Genomic DNA, 19,098 nt, shown 5'->3' on the forward strand with positions numbered 1-19,098 from the left:
CAAACAATAATAAATGAATAAATAAATGAAACAAAATAAAAATAGAGTATCGAAAAAAGTCTATTACATTTTTTTTTCATTATTTTACTGAAATCAATTTCTTGTTATTATAATGAAATCATAAAAGCAATGCATTTTTTTAATTTTTGTATTTTTTGAAAATGAATTATTACAACATATTTCTTTCCTGAAGACTGAGACTTCTTGGAATTTTCCTTATCTGTGAAATTGTGGGATTTAAGTGTTATAAAGATGTTTTCTTACATGATTCATTGATTGAAATAAATTAAAACTAATTTTCTGGACATTTTTTAAAAAATAGTTTCTGAATTGACCACTTTTGTTAAAAAAAATTCTGCACTAAAAAAGTTTAAAAATATCACAAATCACAAGACACCTTGCAAATTACTACATCTCTCCTTTAACGATTCATTTTGCTTATTTTATAAATATCAGTATATTCAAAACATAAAATGTTTAATTTTTCTTAGCAAATACTTATTTTTATGTACATTAAATATATCTGTACTCAATTGTCTTTCAGTTATGATAGAAGTCGTCCACTATCGGAGTGCGTTTCACTGAACAGGTACGTTGTACATTTACACAGAACACTGTTTTGTGCTTTATGTAACACTGAACAGGTACACTGTGATTTATGTCATTTATATTTTAAGAAAAATTTCTTCAGGATATCAATGTTTGCGAAATTATTTTTGTGCTTCTCTTTCTCTAAGTCTTCAAATGAAAGAAAATGGTTGAAAGATTGGTTTTACTAAAATAAATATGGTCAAGTGCCATATAAATAAATAATAAAAGTCACATTTAATTATTTTCTAAATATAACTAAATTTGGACAGAAGGTTCAAAATCAACTTACGCATTGTTATTGTTACTTTCATTAAAAATGATATATCTCTGCCATGAGTATGTGGTAATGTTGGCCTCTAGAATACAGACAGAAGCAAAGAAATCACAAATTCTGAAATTTTTGATGAAAAAAATAATAATAAATAGGGCTCTGGATCAGAAAGGTTTTTGAGAATGCATTTTAGAAGACAAGAAAACATATCATTTATTTTATGTCCTTGTTGAATGATAAGTGTTTTTGATCTGTGAATCATTTCTTTATCAAAATTTTTGGGAAACTTTTAGATATTAATGTGCCTGTGTTTTTTATTCGAAAAATGTTAAATATGCCTTTTTATACAACCATTCCTTGGCAGTCTTTTTTTACATCATAGACAACTGTTTCCTCAATTAAAATTAAACTCGTAAATGTTTATGATCTACAAAATTACTTTGTTAAAAATTTTTTTTTTAAAAATTGATTCTGATTCCATACACAAGTACTCTGAAGTACATCGAAGAGTCTGTCACATCTGCTTCATACTATGATATTTTACTGATTTATATTTAGACCATGGGCAACTAACAACTAACTATATATCAACTAACAACTAACTATATATCAAATAGGATGACAGCTTTTCCATCGTCAACTTCCCCTATTTATGTTCCGAGAAGTAATATTCCAAAAAACATCTGCATATGATGTTAATGTCTCCCTACTTATTCGATACTCAAGAGCATATGTTCTGAGTATGATAATATTTTTTAAATAGAGGCAGGCTTATGAAAAATAAGTTAATGTTACAGGGTTTTCAACTATCACGTTTAAAGTCTATATTTTGCAAATTCAAAGGTCGTTATAATGACCTTTTTTGGAAAAGTCTTCCTGTTGTTGGGTCGTATTTTGACTAACACATTTCCCATCAGTTGTTAATCTATTATATTATACTTTCATGTAAGTTAGTTGAATCTGATTCGTCGACAAACATTTGTTAAAAAACACTAATACCCGCTGAATGATGGAGCCACGCCCTCAAGCGTAGCAACAGTCAACATTGCTTGACGACGGGTGTTATTCCAAAAAATAGCGACTGCGCAGAATTTATGCGCGCAAGGTTCACTGTTATATGTCATTGTATAAAACATTCAGTATAAAATAATAAATATTGCATGTAGTTGAGTGTAACATTGAAAATTATCACCCCTCGAAAACCATCGTCTACCTCGGCTGCGCCTCGGTTGACATTGGTTTTCTTGGGGTGAAAATTTTTAATGTTACTCTCAACTACATGCAATATTTATATAATTTTAATAGCATTTTTAATACAGATTTCCAGTTTACTTGATCAATACAGAGGTCCTTCGGGTTTTTTTTCCCCCCTGTTCACGATTCTTATTCTTTACCAAATTTATGAGCTTGATCACTGTTTGAAACATCTTCATTTTGTTAGTATGTTCACTTAGTTAATTGATTTTTTTTTCTTTTGTAATATCACAAGGTCATTGATCAGTCGAAATGATCCAAGGTCACCCGATGAGTTGATGTTTTTAACTGCACAAATGGAATCGGAGCGAAAACTCCGCAAGGATACGGAGGAAAGGTAAAGAAATAAAATTCTTCATAAAATTGTTAACAACCGAGGTAAGTTCATCGTAAAATTGTTAACAGCCGAGAAATTGTTAACAGCCGAGGTAAGTTGCTAACAGCCGAGGTAAGTTCATCAGCATGTATCTAAAATTATAAAGCATATCAAAATGCATGCAGTAGCACGTGTTAACTGTACATGTAACGTTTCCAGCTAAATATTGTAAAATATGTTTATTATGTGCAATGAACAATTATATGCTTAAAGTTTATTCGATCAACGATTGCTAAGCGTAACGACTTTTAACATATGTTTCAAACAAACATTATTTTGTAATATATTAGAAACTTATTTAGAAAGTTCAATATGTTCAATTTTCAAGAGAAAAACATTAATCAGGTGAAAATAGATATGAATATGACATATATGCAACATATTTTTAGTTTTAGTTGTATGATTACCAAATGTTCAATACATATACGTTTGCTATATATTTTAGTATAAATGTATTATTTTTTTCAACATACACTTATTTGAATGCATGTATGATGAATATATGATATATAATTTATGTATGGTAAGATATATTTGTAACACATGTTGAAAATAGATTACGTTTAATTTATGAAACATTTTGCAAAGTATACAAGTCTCCATCAAAAGCATTACTATCTTATTAGTAAACCGAAATCATGTAGACATAATACTGTATAGGTTATAAACTCAGAAATTAACATGACATATCCCCAAAATTTGGTGACTCCGCCCTTCTTTTAGAAGTCCAAAGATGGAAAAAATCATTACTATTAATAAGCACAATACAAACTGTTATACATTGAATTGTCTACGGATTTTTTTTTTGTTTTCCTGATCATGACAAGAGGCATACGGCGGGTGTGACCGGTCGACAGGGGATGCTTACTCCTCCATGACACCTGATCCCACCTCTGATGTTTTTAGAAGTCCGTGTTTGCTGTTTCAGTAGACCTTTGAGCCTGATTACTGTTCGCTACCTTCCTATTTCATGAGCATTTCCTCATTCGTTGAAAAATGTCAATTTCAGATGCAGACAGTTAATGTTAAAGATTGAGCACATGCAAGCAATACTTAATCTCCGAAACGAGGCTCTCGAGAAAGAGAAGGCTGCGCGTGAAGAGGCGGAGCATATGTGTCAATCATTACAGACCACCATTGATAAACTCGAGCAATATCTCAAGACGAGAAACACCACGGAGGATCAGCAAATTATATCACATTCGTAAGTACAGTGATCAGTGGCGGATCTATAAATTTTGAAAAGGAATCGCCCGTAAGCATCATAAAGGTCATTTACATGTATGTACATGTTCTCAGCAAATTGACCTGACGGGGCGGGGCTATTGAATGATAGAGATTTGAAGCACATTAAAAACGTACAGCTGGGCAGTAATGTGCACAAAAAAGGCTATAAGTTATTCTTCTTTTAACATATAAAACATAGAAAACGAACAAAAAATTTACAAAAATGCTGCATAACAGAGAAATAAAAAAGTATTGTTGTTTATAACTTTAAAAGTTTATTCTCATTAAAACTTTATAATTGCATTATTTATCAAGAATTGACTGGAAAAAAAAAAAAAACAAACAAAAAATTTAAGAAAATTCAATTAAGGTCTTACGCAAAGTACCATACAATGTACTTGGCCCATTGAAAATTTTTCAAATGATACTCCCTTTCGAGGTTCTTAGGGAAAAAAACAGCACTCATTACCAGGGGTATTGACTAAATATGAAAAACTGTGTTTTTGAAAGAAAATTATCCCAAAATTACCAAATATTTAATTTTGGCTAGTAATTAATATTTCCTCAAAATTTGCTCTAGAAGAGGTGTATGCCAGGGACATTAATGACGGTAGAAACGTGGGATAATTTATGCATAACGGGCCTATTATGCAAATTATCACACATTTCCAACTATCGTTATTGTCCTAGAATACCCAACAAACTAGACGAACTGATCTGACAGAGCCAATTTTTAAATTAATATTTATTTTAATGCAGAAATGTTAACAACATCTCCATATCACAAATCACTAGACTACAGGGAGAACTTCAGATACGGGATGAGCAAGATGAGAAATTTCAAAAGAAAGCTCAGATTAAAGAGACTATAAAACCAAGGTAAAGACTCATGGTGAATTTATTCAAAGGAAACCTCAATTAATTCAAAACTAAGTCTCCTTCATAAAACTTTCACTGATCTTATGAAATTCACTTTTACTTAAAGGACAGTTCCTGTAGCAGCTTTTGTCCATACTAAAGATGAACCAAACCCAACGTGCAAGTCACCCAAATTCAGAGACTTCCAGGATAATGAAATAGAGTTTTAACACTTGTCAAGGTTAAAGATTAACAGCACGATCTGTGATAATATATACTCAATGCAAGCATGACATTATTAATAAATACTGCAAACATACATAAATAAGAGAACTCAAAGTTCAGCACAATCTTCCAACTGAATAGTGCAATCATAAATTAGACCACTTGATCGTTGCAAAACATGTACTACAGTTGAACTTCGGTATCTCGAACATGATATCTCAAATACGATGGATATGTCAAAGTGATTTGGAAGTTCCAACCGCTTATTTTTTAAATATTTTACCTTGGATATCTCAAATCCTCGGATATCTTAAATTTTTTTCTCGGTCCCATTGACTTCAAGATAATGAGGTTAGACTGTGGTTTGAATCATGTATTAGCATGTATATGTATTAGCAGATAAACATGAAGCAGTGCAAAAGGTGCTAAAATATGATTGCTGCTAAGATAAGTAAGTTTACAGTATTCTGTGAAGAAGACAATCACACAAGTCTGACATTATAATACTGTTTCATAAAAGAAAAAAAAAAGAACTGTTCAAAATTTTTAATTTTTTTTTCAAGATTTCATGACATTAATATATACATGTACATTTTATCCTTTAAATTTTTCTTTGTTAACATCAGAAACATTATTCTTGCTTTATACTTACCATCAAAATTATAAAATATTTAACTTAAAGTCACATACAATTTTCATAACTAAACATTGTATTTTTTTTAAATTTCATCAGGATTTCTAATTATATATCTGCTGCCTTTTTAACTTGCAAGAACTTGCAAATGCATGCCTGTTATATAAGTAAAATAAATAAAATTCCATTTTTTTAATAATTAAACTTAAGGAATTAATTTTCAATTTGTTCTGACATGGAAATTTCAACAACATACAACTAAACAATACAGTCACAATGGGATGAAAACAAAGTAAAACATACAAATATGGCATTTTATCAAGTCTCTCTCTCCCCTCTCTTTCTCTCTCTCTCTCTCTCTAACATACATGTACATTTGTATATTCCTTTGGTTCTTTCCTTTCCAATTCTCAGTTTCAACAGAACAATGTATACCACACTTAGGTTCCATTTGCTGTAGCCACTTTTGTCCATAAAATGTCAGCTGCAATTCTGTAATTGCCACACAAATTTCTTGCAGTAGGGACATCCTGTGAATAGATGAAATAACAGAAGTATTGATTCATTGCAATTATTTTATAAACAAAATGAGACATGTTCTTACTCACTTTTAACTTGTTTATTGCACAATGCAAACAACTTATTTAGTGATAAGTCAATAAAAAATATTGTAATGATGCAGGCATTCTTTGTGTTTGATATCACAATACATGTATAGCCCATTTCACCACCTTTGCATGAAAAATAAAAAGTAAAATAAGCAATTTTTACTGATTTTTGGGGCCTAGAAAACATCTGCTTGAGCATAGACAGCATGAAACTTGTCATTATGTTCATAAATATGAACATCTTTTACTCAATGCATGCCCTCAAAATCTTCTAACCAGAAAGCTAACGGAAAAATCCTATTTTGCATTATTTTGAACCAGTTTATGAACAGTTGTTGTAAATGTAAAGTCACAGTCAAATGACTACATGTATTCTGTTCAAAAGAATCTTATTTTCCATTCAGCGTTGACATGAATACTGTGGAATCATCATTGTTTGTGGGGGACCAAAGTTTGTTTATTTTTTGGTCACCCTATAGTGTTTCCATGAAAATTTTCATTGCACATTACTAAACCCCACAAATTCAAATGATTCCACAGTAAGCTTCTTATCAACAAAAAAATTAAATAAATAAATAATTAAAAATCTGCCATTATCTCAAAATTTATGGGCCAGAATCAATTCTAATTTGAGCTAATTCTTTAAACACAGCACAATTTACCATTCTTGCTCAGAGCAGTAAATATTTACATGTACTTTGTTAAATGCACGACACTATAACATCTAGTATGAAATTCTGTAGATCAAAAAACTCTTAAAAATGTAAAATTTCAAATTCTCACATGTAGTTGTTGGTGTTGCCATGGTGATCATTGTGTTTCCATATCGCCATCTTCATCTTCTTCCTCCCCTTCCCGTTTTTCCGGTTTCTCGTAGGCTTTGTCTGACGGTGTCACAACCACCCCCTCCCACACGCTCATCTCTGTCGCTATACCTGTGAGAAGAGATGAAAATCCATTGATAGTGAATCAGATAAACCATAATGTAAAGCCATTCCTCTTATTTAAATCTCCAAACCTTACACCACCATAAACATCTTGCAACCAGTCAAGCTTTCATAATATGTTTGACTGCTGGAATGTTTTATTTTTAATTAAAATAAAATTCTCTGAACAATAAGGGCCTCTTGTTTTTTTTGTTTTTTTTTTTTTTTGTTTTAGATTTATAACATTTTTTTTGAGAACCTTATTTTTAGATGTATAGATATATTTTACTTACTAGAGTTTCCCTCCATGCCTAGGATCTGTTTAAATCCTCCATGGGTCAGTACTCGGAGTAATGTCTGAGCTGTGAAGCACACCATATCCTGTCGATAGAAAGATGGCATTATCAACATTATGTATTCTCCACTCATTTCCAATGATTTCAAACATACCATACCAAGGGTAAGACAAAATAAATGGGAGAAGGAGGGTAAAAGAAGGGGTGGAGGGGGAGAAATCAAGGAAAAAGTGGGGGAGGAGAGGAACAAAAAGGGGAAAAGGGAGAGAGAAAAAATTGTGTCATTCGAAATTTTTGCAATTTAGTCCTCAATATGATTTAAATCAAATCTTTGTTATCTTTCAAAATTCTGATTGTCACTGTACAGTGACTATCAGTATTTCAGAGCGTATGAAAAGATCTGATTTTAATCAGAATTGTCAAGTCCTTCACATGCTTTTTTAAAGTTGTACTTTTTACTTCCATGCAGCTTGCAAAATTAAAGATATGGTATCTAAAGTGTTATTTTTTGTACTGTCTGAAAGATAAAAGTTTTGCAAATTTCAACTATCAGAGAAGTTGCTTCTGAAATATACTGTAACTTAATTAGCATAACGCTATCCTATTTTTCAGAATATAATTTTTTTAACCTGCTTCTGAAATCACTAAGATGGCATTTGTGAAATGAATAAAATGTGAAGCTTAAAAGAGTTGCTTCCCTTAACAGTGTTCATATAACCAAGACGCAACCAATTCAATAGTAAAAATAAAATGCTTTAATAATCACACAGCAATACACATGCATGTATACAAAGAGTTTTTATATAAACTACAACTTTCAATTTATATGGAGAAAACTTTCCTTATTACTTTTACCGACTGCCATATACCTTATGAATCACCAGGAAATGTCGTAAATAAAGGCACTTTTGACCTTGATAATGGATATCACTTCCCCTCACTTATTAATAATTGATTGCATGTAAATACCGTGCTGATCAGTACATTACACAACTTCCTGTACAAACCTGCTGTTCAAGGGTCATCACGGTGTGGACTCGTACCGTTCCTTGTTCACAAGGATCTGTGATCCCGACTGATCCTGGGAGGAAAAATCCCGCTGCCAACAACTGTAGACATCTCCTGTATTCAAACAACTTATCAATGTACATATGTACAATGGTACAATTCTTACATATGTATGTAATTCCTGATGGCTCATTTTGAACAATTAACTCTCAAGGTGCAGAAGAATGTTTTAAACCTATACCAAACAGCCTTATGAACTTATTTGCTCATGGATCATTTACAACTTTCAAAACAAATAATTATTAAAAGAGGCTAGGTGGAAAATTTACTAAGGGCTATTCCAGGAAAAAATGTACAGGAGGATTGCCTTGGATGGTTCTTCATATATTTTTTCATGGGTAGTAGGGGCTGGAGCAAATAAATTCCTATACGTGGTTGTCCTCATCTGATAAATTTTATGATGAGGGTTTTATTACTGCAAAGTACTTCTGTTGTTTTTATTTTTTATTTGTATAAATCAGCATTTATCAATTTTTATCAAAAGCAGGCTCTAAACAATTGTCAAAATCATGTTTTTACATTGACAGTGAAACTTGTATCCAACAAACTGGAACAAGGGCAGATAACTACAGAAAAACATGCTACATGTAATATGATTGTGGTCACTGTAGCAGTGTCATTGGAGAACTGGGACATGGATTTCTTGTGCTCTTGGCTTCCTGTTTGATTTTCCTTTCCAAAATTTAATGATCAAAACATAATTTGGTACATTAAATAATCTTATTAAAACAATCAGGAGATTGGTTTTATTTTAAACAGAAAGTAGGGGAAAAAAGACTAATGATGAAAAAACTTCAGTCTGAGCATGGGTACTGAATTTAAAAGTCAAAATATTTTGCATATGGAGTAAAAGTATTAAGGTGACACATATGGGTTTGAAAACAAAGTATCATGTCAGTTACATTCTAGTCCTTAACCTGTTAACCTGTCATGTAAAGTTGGGTGTACCATGATCTTAAGTTGTTTCATGGGATTTACCTTATTTAACATATCTGTTTTTAATTCGATATGTTTCACTCAATATTTTTTTTCCAATATGAGATAATCCCCCTCCTTTTTACCTGGAATAGCCCTAACTTTATCTCAAATATCATGTTTGACCTTTTGGTACGACAAAAACCACTTTGTATCCAGTTAAATTATTAATTTAATAGCAAATCATACATACTAGGTAAAAAATCATTAAACTCTCTTTTGTCAGGAGGTAGAAAAATTATATAAAATGATTAGCCTAATTATTAATGGAGAATGAGTCCACTTACTTGAAGGCTACATTGATAGGGAGGGGCTGTCTTGTGGGGTTATTCATGATGGCATAGTGAGACTGAATAAGGAAAAAATTTTTTTTAGAACAATATAGTAATCAATAATTGGTGAATAGATTAAAATGTTTCGCACCCTACTTTATAGCATAAAAGCTCTGTTGGCAAATCCAAAGGATACTTACTATTTTCAATTATCAAAAATAATGTAAAAAAAATTTTTAAATATTATAATTAATACTGATCTGTTAAAGTATCAAGTACAAACAAAATTGTGGGGGGTGGGGTGGACTTTATGAAGTAAATCAAACACCTTACCAACAGATCAATAATCCATGATGTTAGGGGTTCAAATCCTTTAAATCTATTCTTCAGATCTCTCATTAATCTTATCAGCACTTTAATACTACAACAGAAAAAAATCATATCAATGAAACTGTGAGCTGAAAGAAATATACTGTACATGTAAATACATGTATAGCCTGAAAAAAAATAATTATCTTTTCTCTCCTAATGTGTTTTTGAAGGTTACATGTACATTTGTGTTAAATCATCTTCTAGACAAACATATTTTCAATTAAGTTTTACCTTCTCATGCAGTTTCCTTTCTAAATACATGTATCCACAAAGATGATATAACTTGTGCCCCAAAAAACATGACATAAGTAAATTTTAAACTACAGTAAAACACGCTTATAGGCTAGCAAACATGCTTATGAAGGAATGACGATCACAGCAAAGCGATTTTCATTCCCTGTGGCTTTAAAATATATTGTAAACTTAACGGATATAGTGAATTAGGTTTTTAACAAAGCAAAATCGTCTATCCCTGGCACTTGGTTATAAGCATGTTTTACTGTACATTTTACTCAGTATATACAGTGTGGTATGGATATTCACTTAGTGGACTCAGCCTTTTTGAGCCCTTTCCTACAGCAGTAATTTTAAATGATACATCAAAAATATTACATAGAAATGACTACCTTGAATGGAATGCATTTTCTTCAAACCAGCGAGCATGACGGATTCCTGCCAGGTGGCTCTGCATGACCTTCCCGTCCACTACAAGGTCAAGATGAAGGTCAAGAAAGACATAAGGCAATTATCATAGATCAATGTTAAAAACGACATTTGGGTCTCCTAATACACTGCATGTATTTGTTAAACAAACTTGTGCAGATAATAGCATTTTTTTCAATAGTTCTTTCTTAAGGACCATCTATTCACCAATGAAAAAACTTTGGACATTGAGAAAATTATTTTGTATGAAGGTGTAAATGTTGAATTTTTTCTATTTCATTTTCAACTTGCCATTTATCCCCATGAAAAATGTTCAAAGGCAACAAAGTATAGATTAACAGAAATCACTGTTGCTTGTTTAAATTGGGAAAATACATGCAAATAGAGTGTTTAATATATGTATCTTGGTCAATTAAAATGTTAAGAATGCTTAAATTGATTACAAATTGAGTTAAAAACTGTAAATTTAAATTTATTTTTGCTCTAAGGGCAGATCACTCTAACTGCATAAAAAAACTCTTTAGTGTGCAGTGTATTAGAAGGACTTAAAGCAATACTTACAGTGTAATTCTGGGTCCAGTTTCTTCAGATTTGGGGGAATAGTTGTGATCAGACATTTCACTGTGGCATCTGATGAACTTATTTCAAATCCTGTGTCATTTGTCAGCATGGTCAACACTGGATAAGAAAAAGATCTGTTCTTTAAAACTTTTTCATCAGAAAAAGCCACACCCATATCCTTTACGTCCCTTGTATTTTTTTTTTTGGTCTATTTTATACAGGAACCTGCAGAACTCCTTATAACTCTATTCTAATTAACGCTGATTTCAATTTTAAATATATACTTTCCTAATAAGTAGTCTTATAGTTCATATATATGTATACATGTATAATTTTTTAATATAATACTTAGAGAAGAGGCTTTTATTCATAATTAAAAAACTACATTTTTATGTTCATGTTATTGAAAAACAAAATCAGCCAGAATACACAGTTTCTCTGCTTATGCAATACACCATATATTGCCGTACCTTCGTCAGGGTCCTGTGTTCGGAGATCCTCCACAATCTTATTCCCCAGCACTGCCACAGCCTCCTCTGTGGAAAATAAAAAAATATAAACATTACATACATTATATATCAAATGTACAAATCACAAGGCATACAACAAACACTTCTTCCAATTTTAAATACTGTACAATGTATATACTAAAGATATCTGGCCGTTACAACACTTTTAAGTAGCATTACAACTACCCATATATACATGTATATACAGGGTTCGACATTAACGCTTGTCCGCTTATCCGGTACCAGTGAAAAAAAAATTACGGACAAGTGAATATTGCTGGGCACTTGTCCGATTGGACAAGTGCATTTTAATGTAAAGGAGTCTTTAAATAATTAAAAAAAAAAAACGACTGTTGAAAGTTAATCGGTAGTTTCAAGACGGAAGCTGTACATAAAAACCGGACTTCGATCCCGATAGGGATCGCTATTAATTGAGTTCACATTCGATCGTGATCGAAGTTCACTAATTGCATACTACTGTAAAGGCATGGAACTTACGAACTTAACAAAGTTTGGTTCACTTGTGGACATTTATGTTGTTGTCAGACCAGAAAGACTACCGGTAGATAAAATTTCGTTTTATGTGTTTGTTGTATTTATCAATACATGTAACATCACGAATCAATCAAGCACATGTTATGTGTAATGGACTTTATTTTAGTTTTCCAGTTGACAGTATTAGATCTTTATTGAAAATTTTTCGGACAAGTGAAGTTGAAGTTCGGACAAGTAAATGTCTTGTTCATTTGTCCGAATGGACAAGTAGGAAAAAAGTTAATGTCGAGCCCTGATATATATATAAAATACTGATTATTTCAAATTTACTGATACAAGAATTTTTCATTTTAAGTCCTTATTCCCCTAGATCAGATAAATGAATAAGTAAACTTCAACACTTAAAAATCAGAGTAATAATTATAATTTAGATAGTGTGATTCCTATCTAAAATATTACAAAATCCCCATACATACTTGTAGGTAGAGTTTTCAGCATGACTACAATGTCAGCCACATTGTTTCCCGCCATCATGGTGCCCTTCTTAAACGACCCCACCTGTCTCACCTCCTCGATTTGCTGTCAAAAGAAAATTAAACCTAATATAGGTCATATAATTCAAGTACCGTTCTCACATTTTATTCACGAGAATTTTATTTTCACATGACCTGAGACTGCCTGCTCGTCAAAATTTATTTCTCGTGCATATTTGTAGTACCAAAGATTATATAGATCAATAACTACATAAAATTATGTCTTACTTATAAATACCAAATGACCATCTCGCGAAAATAAGGTGTTGTGAAAATTTGGTGATCTACAGTACAAGTATATTCACAAAAATTCAAAAAGTTTATGGATCATTTTTTACATTAATGATATGTTGATTTAAGATAAACCACTCTACTGATTATTGATTTTCTCACAATTGTGAATTTGTTACAGAAAAATGTTCACAACTACATGCAATTTAAAAGCATTTAAGGTGAATTTATTATTCCTGGAAACACTGAAAATAAATTTTCGACAGATCAAAACAATTAAAAAAAATTGTGACATTTTCAAGTAGTCTGATGAAACAGAACAGAAATTTACATTAAAAAAAAAATTTCAACAGTAAAAATTCATTTCTTAATTATAACAAATCTTCCCTCTCTCCCCCTCTTCTCTTCAATATTTTGGAATCCCACTTGCATGTTTTATTGAATATCTAGCTGTATGGAATGTGAATTTTGGAACCAGAATTTTCTTTAATAGTTTTAGAGTAATAAATACATTTATACAAAATAACAAAAATTTTTCTATCGTTCATCACAACAAATATTGCAGATTTCACAAACTGTATAATAGCAGCTTATATTTGCTAGCATAAATACCTTGTAATATAAAAAAAATATCTTTTTTTGTTTCAATTTACATGTAATTCATTTCTTTTTTAATTTGGTACATATTTGCATTCCATTTTGTGTTGAAGCATGCTAAAAAATTTGTGTGCATTTTTTTTTTATGGTTCGCTTAAATTTGAAAATAAAATGACCAGACATTACCGGTACTTGTGAAGAAAAACATGCATTCAAAATCAAGGGCTCTTATATTAATGTTGGAATAAAAATGGCCATGTATGTGTATAATAATGGTAGATAAATTTGTGAAATCTGTAACTTTGTATTACTTGGTAGCATACACATATAACTCAAATAACTTGCTGATTTTAAATAAAATATTATAAACATAAATATATCAAAGAACTTGTATTAAACAATATAAAACAAAGACATTCGAGTTACCACATAAATGTCCTTAGATACATGTATGCCAGACTTGATAAGAATCTGAAGCAACATTTCATGAAAAAAATATATAAATTTTAAATCTAATGCTTAGAAAATCTATGTCCAATAATCATTCCACAACAAACACACAGCAACTAACTTGGTATCTTATATAAAATTGTCAATGGAGAATTCACCCATCTCAGTTTAATCTTTAGTGTATTTGATTAAATCAATTTCGCATTTGAAAAAAAATATATCCCAATTGATACATTAGTCATATATCTTTTCAATTATACAATTAAGTTGATTCCTGCAAATCCACTTCTTACATATTAAGTTTCTATCATTTTTAACTTTTCTACTTTCTTTCATTTGAAGGAAATTTTTTACCTATAGTCTATCATCTGAGATTCAAAAATTAATATACATTAACAGTGTCAAACAAGGAAGTTGCTTACTGCAGGATCAAATGAGGTGGGGGCCAGCACCAAACTATCCATCACACCTTGTATCTTGGTGACCAGGGCTAAGATCGAGGCCTGCTCTTGGGAAGAGGGTGTCAGGTCATTGTTCCTTTTCAGTAGACACTGGAAATTCAAAAAAGAAACAGATAAATTACAAAATATCTGAACAGATCAACAACAGTAACCCATACACCTATTGGATGAATACAGATTTACTAGTACTGGTTATGTGTTGAAGAGGAGTCTTATTTCAGGGGTGTGCAATTAAAAAAATCAAGTACTAGCCCATGGGCCAGTGGCAGCTATAAAGTTACTAACCCCAAGTAAAAAGTTACTAGCCCAAATGCATGGGGGGGGGGGAAGTAAGTAATATTGAAAAAAAAAAAGATTATTGTTGAAAAAGTCAGGGTTTTAAGGTCATTCTTTTTAAAATTAAAGTTTAATTCTCGCTATTAAAATTGGATTATGTATAAATTAATAATTATAATCAAAAATAAAAATGAATTTAAAAATTTTTTTTTTCCTTTTTCTAACGATGCATTGCACTAGCTCATCTAAAACGAAGTGATATCATTTTCCTTCAACTTCAATTATTAAATGCACTGGAAATATATTTTATGTAAATCACATACACATGTAACACTTATCTTTCAGTTGATTAAGTGATCGTAAATAATTTACCTTCATTTACCATAAACACATGAATGGAGGAAATTTGGATTAGAAAAAAAACGATCGTTTTTGGAAGTAAATAAGTCAGGTAGTACAGTACTGCAAAATGAATAAGGTTATGGAGATTTACGAACAAAAGAAGCATGCTGCCTGGAAATTTTTCATTGGTTGGGAATTTAAAAGCAAAAAATTGAGTGAAAATATCAGTAGTGATTTTCATATATATTACATTAGCATTTTTAATTTTTCTAACCCACAGGGCTACCTGCATGCAGAAAACCACTAGCCCGACCCTCAAAAATGGTAGCCCCGGGCGTCGGGCGATGCTAATTGCACACCCCTGTTAGTTCTAAGTTAAATTCTGAAAAACGCTTTCAATTGGTATTTCATGTCCTTTAAATTTCAGACAATAGGTTTGACTGTATTTATTGTAGAACACTGTTACACTTCTCTGAAGAAAAAACTGAAAATTATGTGACACTAGAATGAAAAAATCCAAATTGTTTCATGATTTGCCATCACTTCTTCTGATTAACCAATCAGAATGCACCTGACAACAGCGGATGTTAGTCTGAAAAAATCATACCTGAATCGAATCGAAATCCGGGAAAAACCTACTGAATCGAACCGAAAGATTTTGATTCGCGGTTAACCGATATTTCTGTTTATCGTGGCAGTCCTACACTTCTTTAATGTCAGTTTTCAATGCCTAAAAGTATGGAATCATACATGAATTAATACTTACATCTGTAAAAACCTTCTCATCGGGTGCTGGTTTGGTTCTTGGAAATGTTGATTCACACTGTAAATAAAATTAAAAGAATGCTTTAAAACTGTACAATATAAATAAGAAATGTTTAACTGGGAAATTGGTCAAATTCTAAACTTTTGCAATAAACTTATGTAGAAAAGAAATATAGGAACCAGGAAAAAAATGGATGTATCAGGTAGTAAGTTATGTTTTACCTGCACCAGATCAAATGGTATGTGAGGAATGAATGCCCGAAACCTGTTGAAAAAATAGTAAATTCATCCATTAAGCAAAGTGGCTTTTCACAACTGAAAAATACTCCATCTTGTAATAAAAAAAAAACAATGAATATGATTGAATCATAATCATTAAAAATATACAGAATTATCAAAATATGTACAGTGAATATTCCTACAAAAATGTCCCATTGCTTCAAAAATCATTTTAAATGGCACCATATATTTTGTGAGGCAAGTCACAATTCTGACAGTTCACATTTAACTTTAAACAACAAGTCTTTTGTTATGTATGATTTATAGGGGTGAAACGATACACCTCCTTCACGGTTCGATACGTATTGTATAATTTTGTCTCGGTTCGGTTATTTTCGATACGATACATTTTGATAGAAGGAAACGAATTCAATGTTGTTTTATGCTTTTTTTTCTAAATCTAGTCAGATATTTTACGAATTTTATTTGCAAATTGACTAGAAGAAATTGATTAAAATTATTTGACTGTCAAAAATTATTTTACAAGCTATCAGTCATCAAAAATTTACGTTTTCTATACTTATTATACTGAGTAACGTGTTTTACCTTATGCCAAACCCGACTGAATAACGATCCCGATCGAAAAATGAACCGAACCGAAAATTAGAGATTTTGCACCGTGTATCAAACCGAGAAAAAATACCGCGGTGTATTGATACCGCGGTGAACCGTTTCACTCCTAATGATTTAGCATCCCATAACTTACGGGGGTCCAGGTTTAAAGGGGCCTCCCATGGGAGACATTGGTCGCATCATTCCACCCCTCATTGGACCTCCACGTCCTCTCATATTCCTAAAGTTAAGAAAAAGTAAGCAATCAAATAGACATGATCATATGGAAATGAAACACATTACCCATTGGTAAAGCTATATCATAGTTATGTTGGAAATCAGAAAATATTCCAAAGAAATAACAAAACAGAAATATAAGTTTGCTAAATTTTTCTTAAAAGGAAACAAAACATCATTATGTGAGAAAACTAAGGTTGTTTAAATCAGAAATATGAGATTGCTACACACTACACACTTGTTAAAGGAAACAGCACGTCATTATGCGAGAAATCTAATTTACATTAACAGATAATATTTTTATTTACGTTTACAATCATCTTCATCTATAACAATAAACGCACAATACAAAATGTAAATATTATTATTCAACTTATTGCTGTATGCTTAACTTAACCATATTCAACCTGCACAATTTCCTGTCTTAGTTCCACAAGCAAAGTAAGGGGCTATGTGATGATTACAAAGTTGTTAATGTGAAAAGTCTGTGTATTTCAAGCAACATTGTCACGCAACTAATTTTACAAGAATATTCAATTCAAGGGCCCAATTGTTTACAAATATTTCTGCTTTTGATATATGTGAAAGATTTTTTTCCCCCAATATTTGTAACATTCACTGTAGTGCATCGTTTAAAGTGCACGTAGTGAAAAATGTACAACTAAATGCATACGGTCCATAAAAGACAGCTTTACCTCATCATTTGTATGGATCTTTTCCAGTGTTGGCTTTAACGATCAGCAAAACAATGTGTTGACGCCGAGTGGTTTCACTCCGGATGTAGAAATAGAGGGAAAATGGATGTCGAGCCCGATTAAAATGGGAATAAGTGATTTTCCATCTGTTGAAAGTCTTTTCAGGAATTTAAAACTATATTCTGCAAAATAATAAAATGAAGTTATTTAAGGGAAAGAGGGGTCGGGGTTAAATAATCTTTGAATTTTTTTTTTTCATTTTGGTACAGTAAAGTGTTCAAAGTTTGTGATTTTTTTTCTCTTTGTTGAAGATTTTTGTATTTTGTAATTATGAGTATGTAATCTAGCTGATAAGCCATATGGCTTAAGGAATAAATAAACAAAACACAAAAAAGAAAGATTTTTTTATGTAATTAACTAAAAATATAGCTGGATATCAGTTTTTATAAAATATAGAAATTATTAATTCTTGATGTGGAGGAATAATCATATACAATGAAAACATTGTATATATATATATGAAATTCACAAATCATTGTCTGCTTCTAATCATACTGACAATACATCATTCAATCTTGATTGTATTTAAATAGATTCTAAAAATGTCAATTACATTCCAATTACATTTCAAATAATTTATTTTTCAAGTTAAATATTAAAAAAAGAAAAGAAGGTGTTTTATCATGATGCATACCAGTACCGTTTGGCATGAGTTTGTATTTATTCAATAATTAAATGCCTATAATAATGTTTATACAGCATGAACACAATGACCAGGGCAATAGGAAAGGTCAAATTAAATACATGTAATATTGCTGCTTCAAAATTTTTGGAAATAAAACTAAAGTAATTGATATGTATGTAATTACATTCTTCAAAGTGATTTAGAGTAATTTATTACATTTGCTAAATTCAATGGAATTGTAATTGCAAGTAATTGACAAAATTATCAGTGTATTTAAAAGTATTTAATTACCGCAGCCTCACTTTTTCGCGATTCGACAAAGCTTTTCCGCGAAAAAAAATCCTGCTTTTTCGCGACAAGTTTTACTGCTTTTCCGCGACTTTTTTTTCCCCGTATCTCCTCCGTTAACCAGGTTAACCCCCCCCCCCCCGCGCTGACTCCGGGGAGGTAAAAGTAAGATTTTAAGCAGTAGGATCACATTACTGAGGTGGTTGTGAGTATTTTTCGTTTTCAACACCGTAATTCCTTCAGCATCAGTTGTAATCGTGACTTTGCAGATTTTATCAACGCTATATCGCTATGACACATCCCCGTTCTTTAGAACATTTATTTTTTTTTTGTATGTAAATCCATTTGTTCCCCTGATTTGTTTCTGTTTCTGTATGAACAATTTCCATAGTTTAAAACATCTAAAACCTATCACCGACGAGTGTGAAATGTGAGATTCATTCATTTTTTATCACCATGTGAGTAAGGACTCACTACCGAGTAGAACACTTTGGGGACTGAAATACAGGTAAATGCAGGTAAATAT

General features: G+C 31.4%; 2 protein-coding genes across 2 annotated transcripts; one reads left to right on the forward strand and one right to left on the reverse strand.

The window, feature by feature from the left end:
- The first annotated feature begins 2,354 nt into the window (after positions 1 to 2,354).
- On the forward strand, positions 2,355 to 5,021 carry LOC133175574 (uncharacterized). Its single transcript, XM_061310691.1, has 4 exons — positions 2,355 to 2,453; positions 3,502 to 3,696; positions 4,479 to 4,598; positions 4,705 to 5,021. Exons 1-4 carry the CDS (start codon positions 2,395 to 2,397, stop codon positions 4,805 to 4,807), a joined length of 477 nt encoding a protein of 158 aa, XP_061166675.1. The 5' UTR covers positions 2,355 to 2,394; the 3' UTR covers positions 4,808 to 5,021.
- Positions 5,022 to 5,371: 350 nt separating this feature from the next.
- LOC133175608 (interleukin enhancer-binding factor 2 homolog) lies at positions 5,372 to 17,712 on the reverse strand. The gene is made up of 15 exons (XM_061310719.1): positions 17,600 to 17,712; positions 16,822 to 16,908; positions 16,059 to 16,101; positions 15,838 to 15,894; positions 14,415 to 14,543; positions 12,658 to 12,760; positions 11,648 to 11,713; positions 11,178 to 11,294; positions 10,580 to 10,658; positions 9,915 to 10,002; positions 9,597 to 9,658; positions 8,274 to 8,388; positions 7,264 to 7,351; positions 6,828 to 6,979; positions 5,372 to 5,966 (listed from the first exon to the last, which is right to left on the reverse strand). The coding sequence occupies exons 1-14, from the start codon at positions 17,605 to 17,607 to the stop codon at positions 6,855 to 6,857; spliced, it is 1,167 nt and encodes a 388-aa protein (XP_061166703.1). The 5' UTR covers positions 17,608 to 17,712; the 3' UTR covers positions 5,372 to 5,966; positions 6,828 to 6,854.
- Positions 17,713 to 19,098: the final 1,386 nt, after the last annotated feature.

Source organism: Saccostrea echinata, unplaced genomic scaffold, assembly GCF_033153115.1.
Source record: "Saccostrea echinata isolate AGI-Se365-2 ecotype Australia unplaced genomic scaffold, CSIRO_AGI_Sech_v1 ptg000063l, whole genome shotgun sequence".
Taxonomy (NCBI): Eukaryota; Metazoa; Mollusca; class Bivalvia; order Ostreida; family Ostreidae; genus Saccostrea; species Saccostrea echinata.

What these genes read in the sequence shown, in the direction of transcription:
- LOC133175574 (XM_061310691.1), top strand. Translation starts at nt 2,395, where the DNA reads ATGTTTTTAACTGCACAAATGGAATCGGAGCGAAAACTCCGCAAGGAT. An exon ending in CGCAAGGATACGGAGGAAAG is followed by an intron (nt 2,454 to 3,501) that starts GTAAAGAAATAA and finishes TGTCAATTTCAG; the next exon opens with ATGCAGACAGTTAATGTTAA. An exon ending in AAAGAGACTATAAAACCAAG is followed by an intron (nt 4,599 to 4,704) that starts GTAAAGACTCAT and finishes TTTTACTTAAAG; the next exon opens with GACAGTTCCTGTAGCAGCTT.
- LOC133175608 (XM_061310719.1), bottom strand. An exon ending in CCTATCAATGTAGCCTTCAA is followed by an intron (nt 8,389 to 9,596) that starts GTAAGTGGACTC and finishes GTTTGAATACAG; the next exon opens with GAGATGTCTACAGTTGTTGG. An exon ending in TGATGACCCTTGAACAGCAG is followed by an intron (nt 7,352 to 8,273) that starts GTTTGTACAGGA and finishes TTCTATCGACAG; the next exon opens with GATATGGTGTGCTTCACAGC.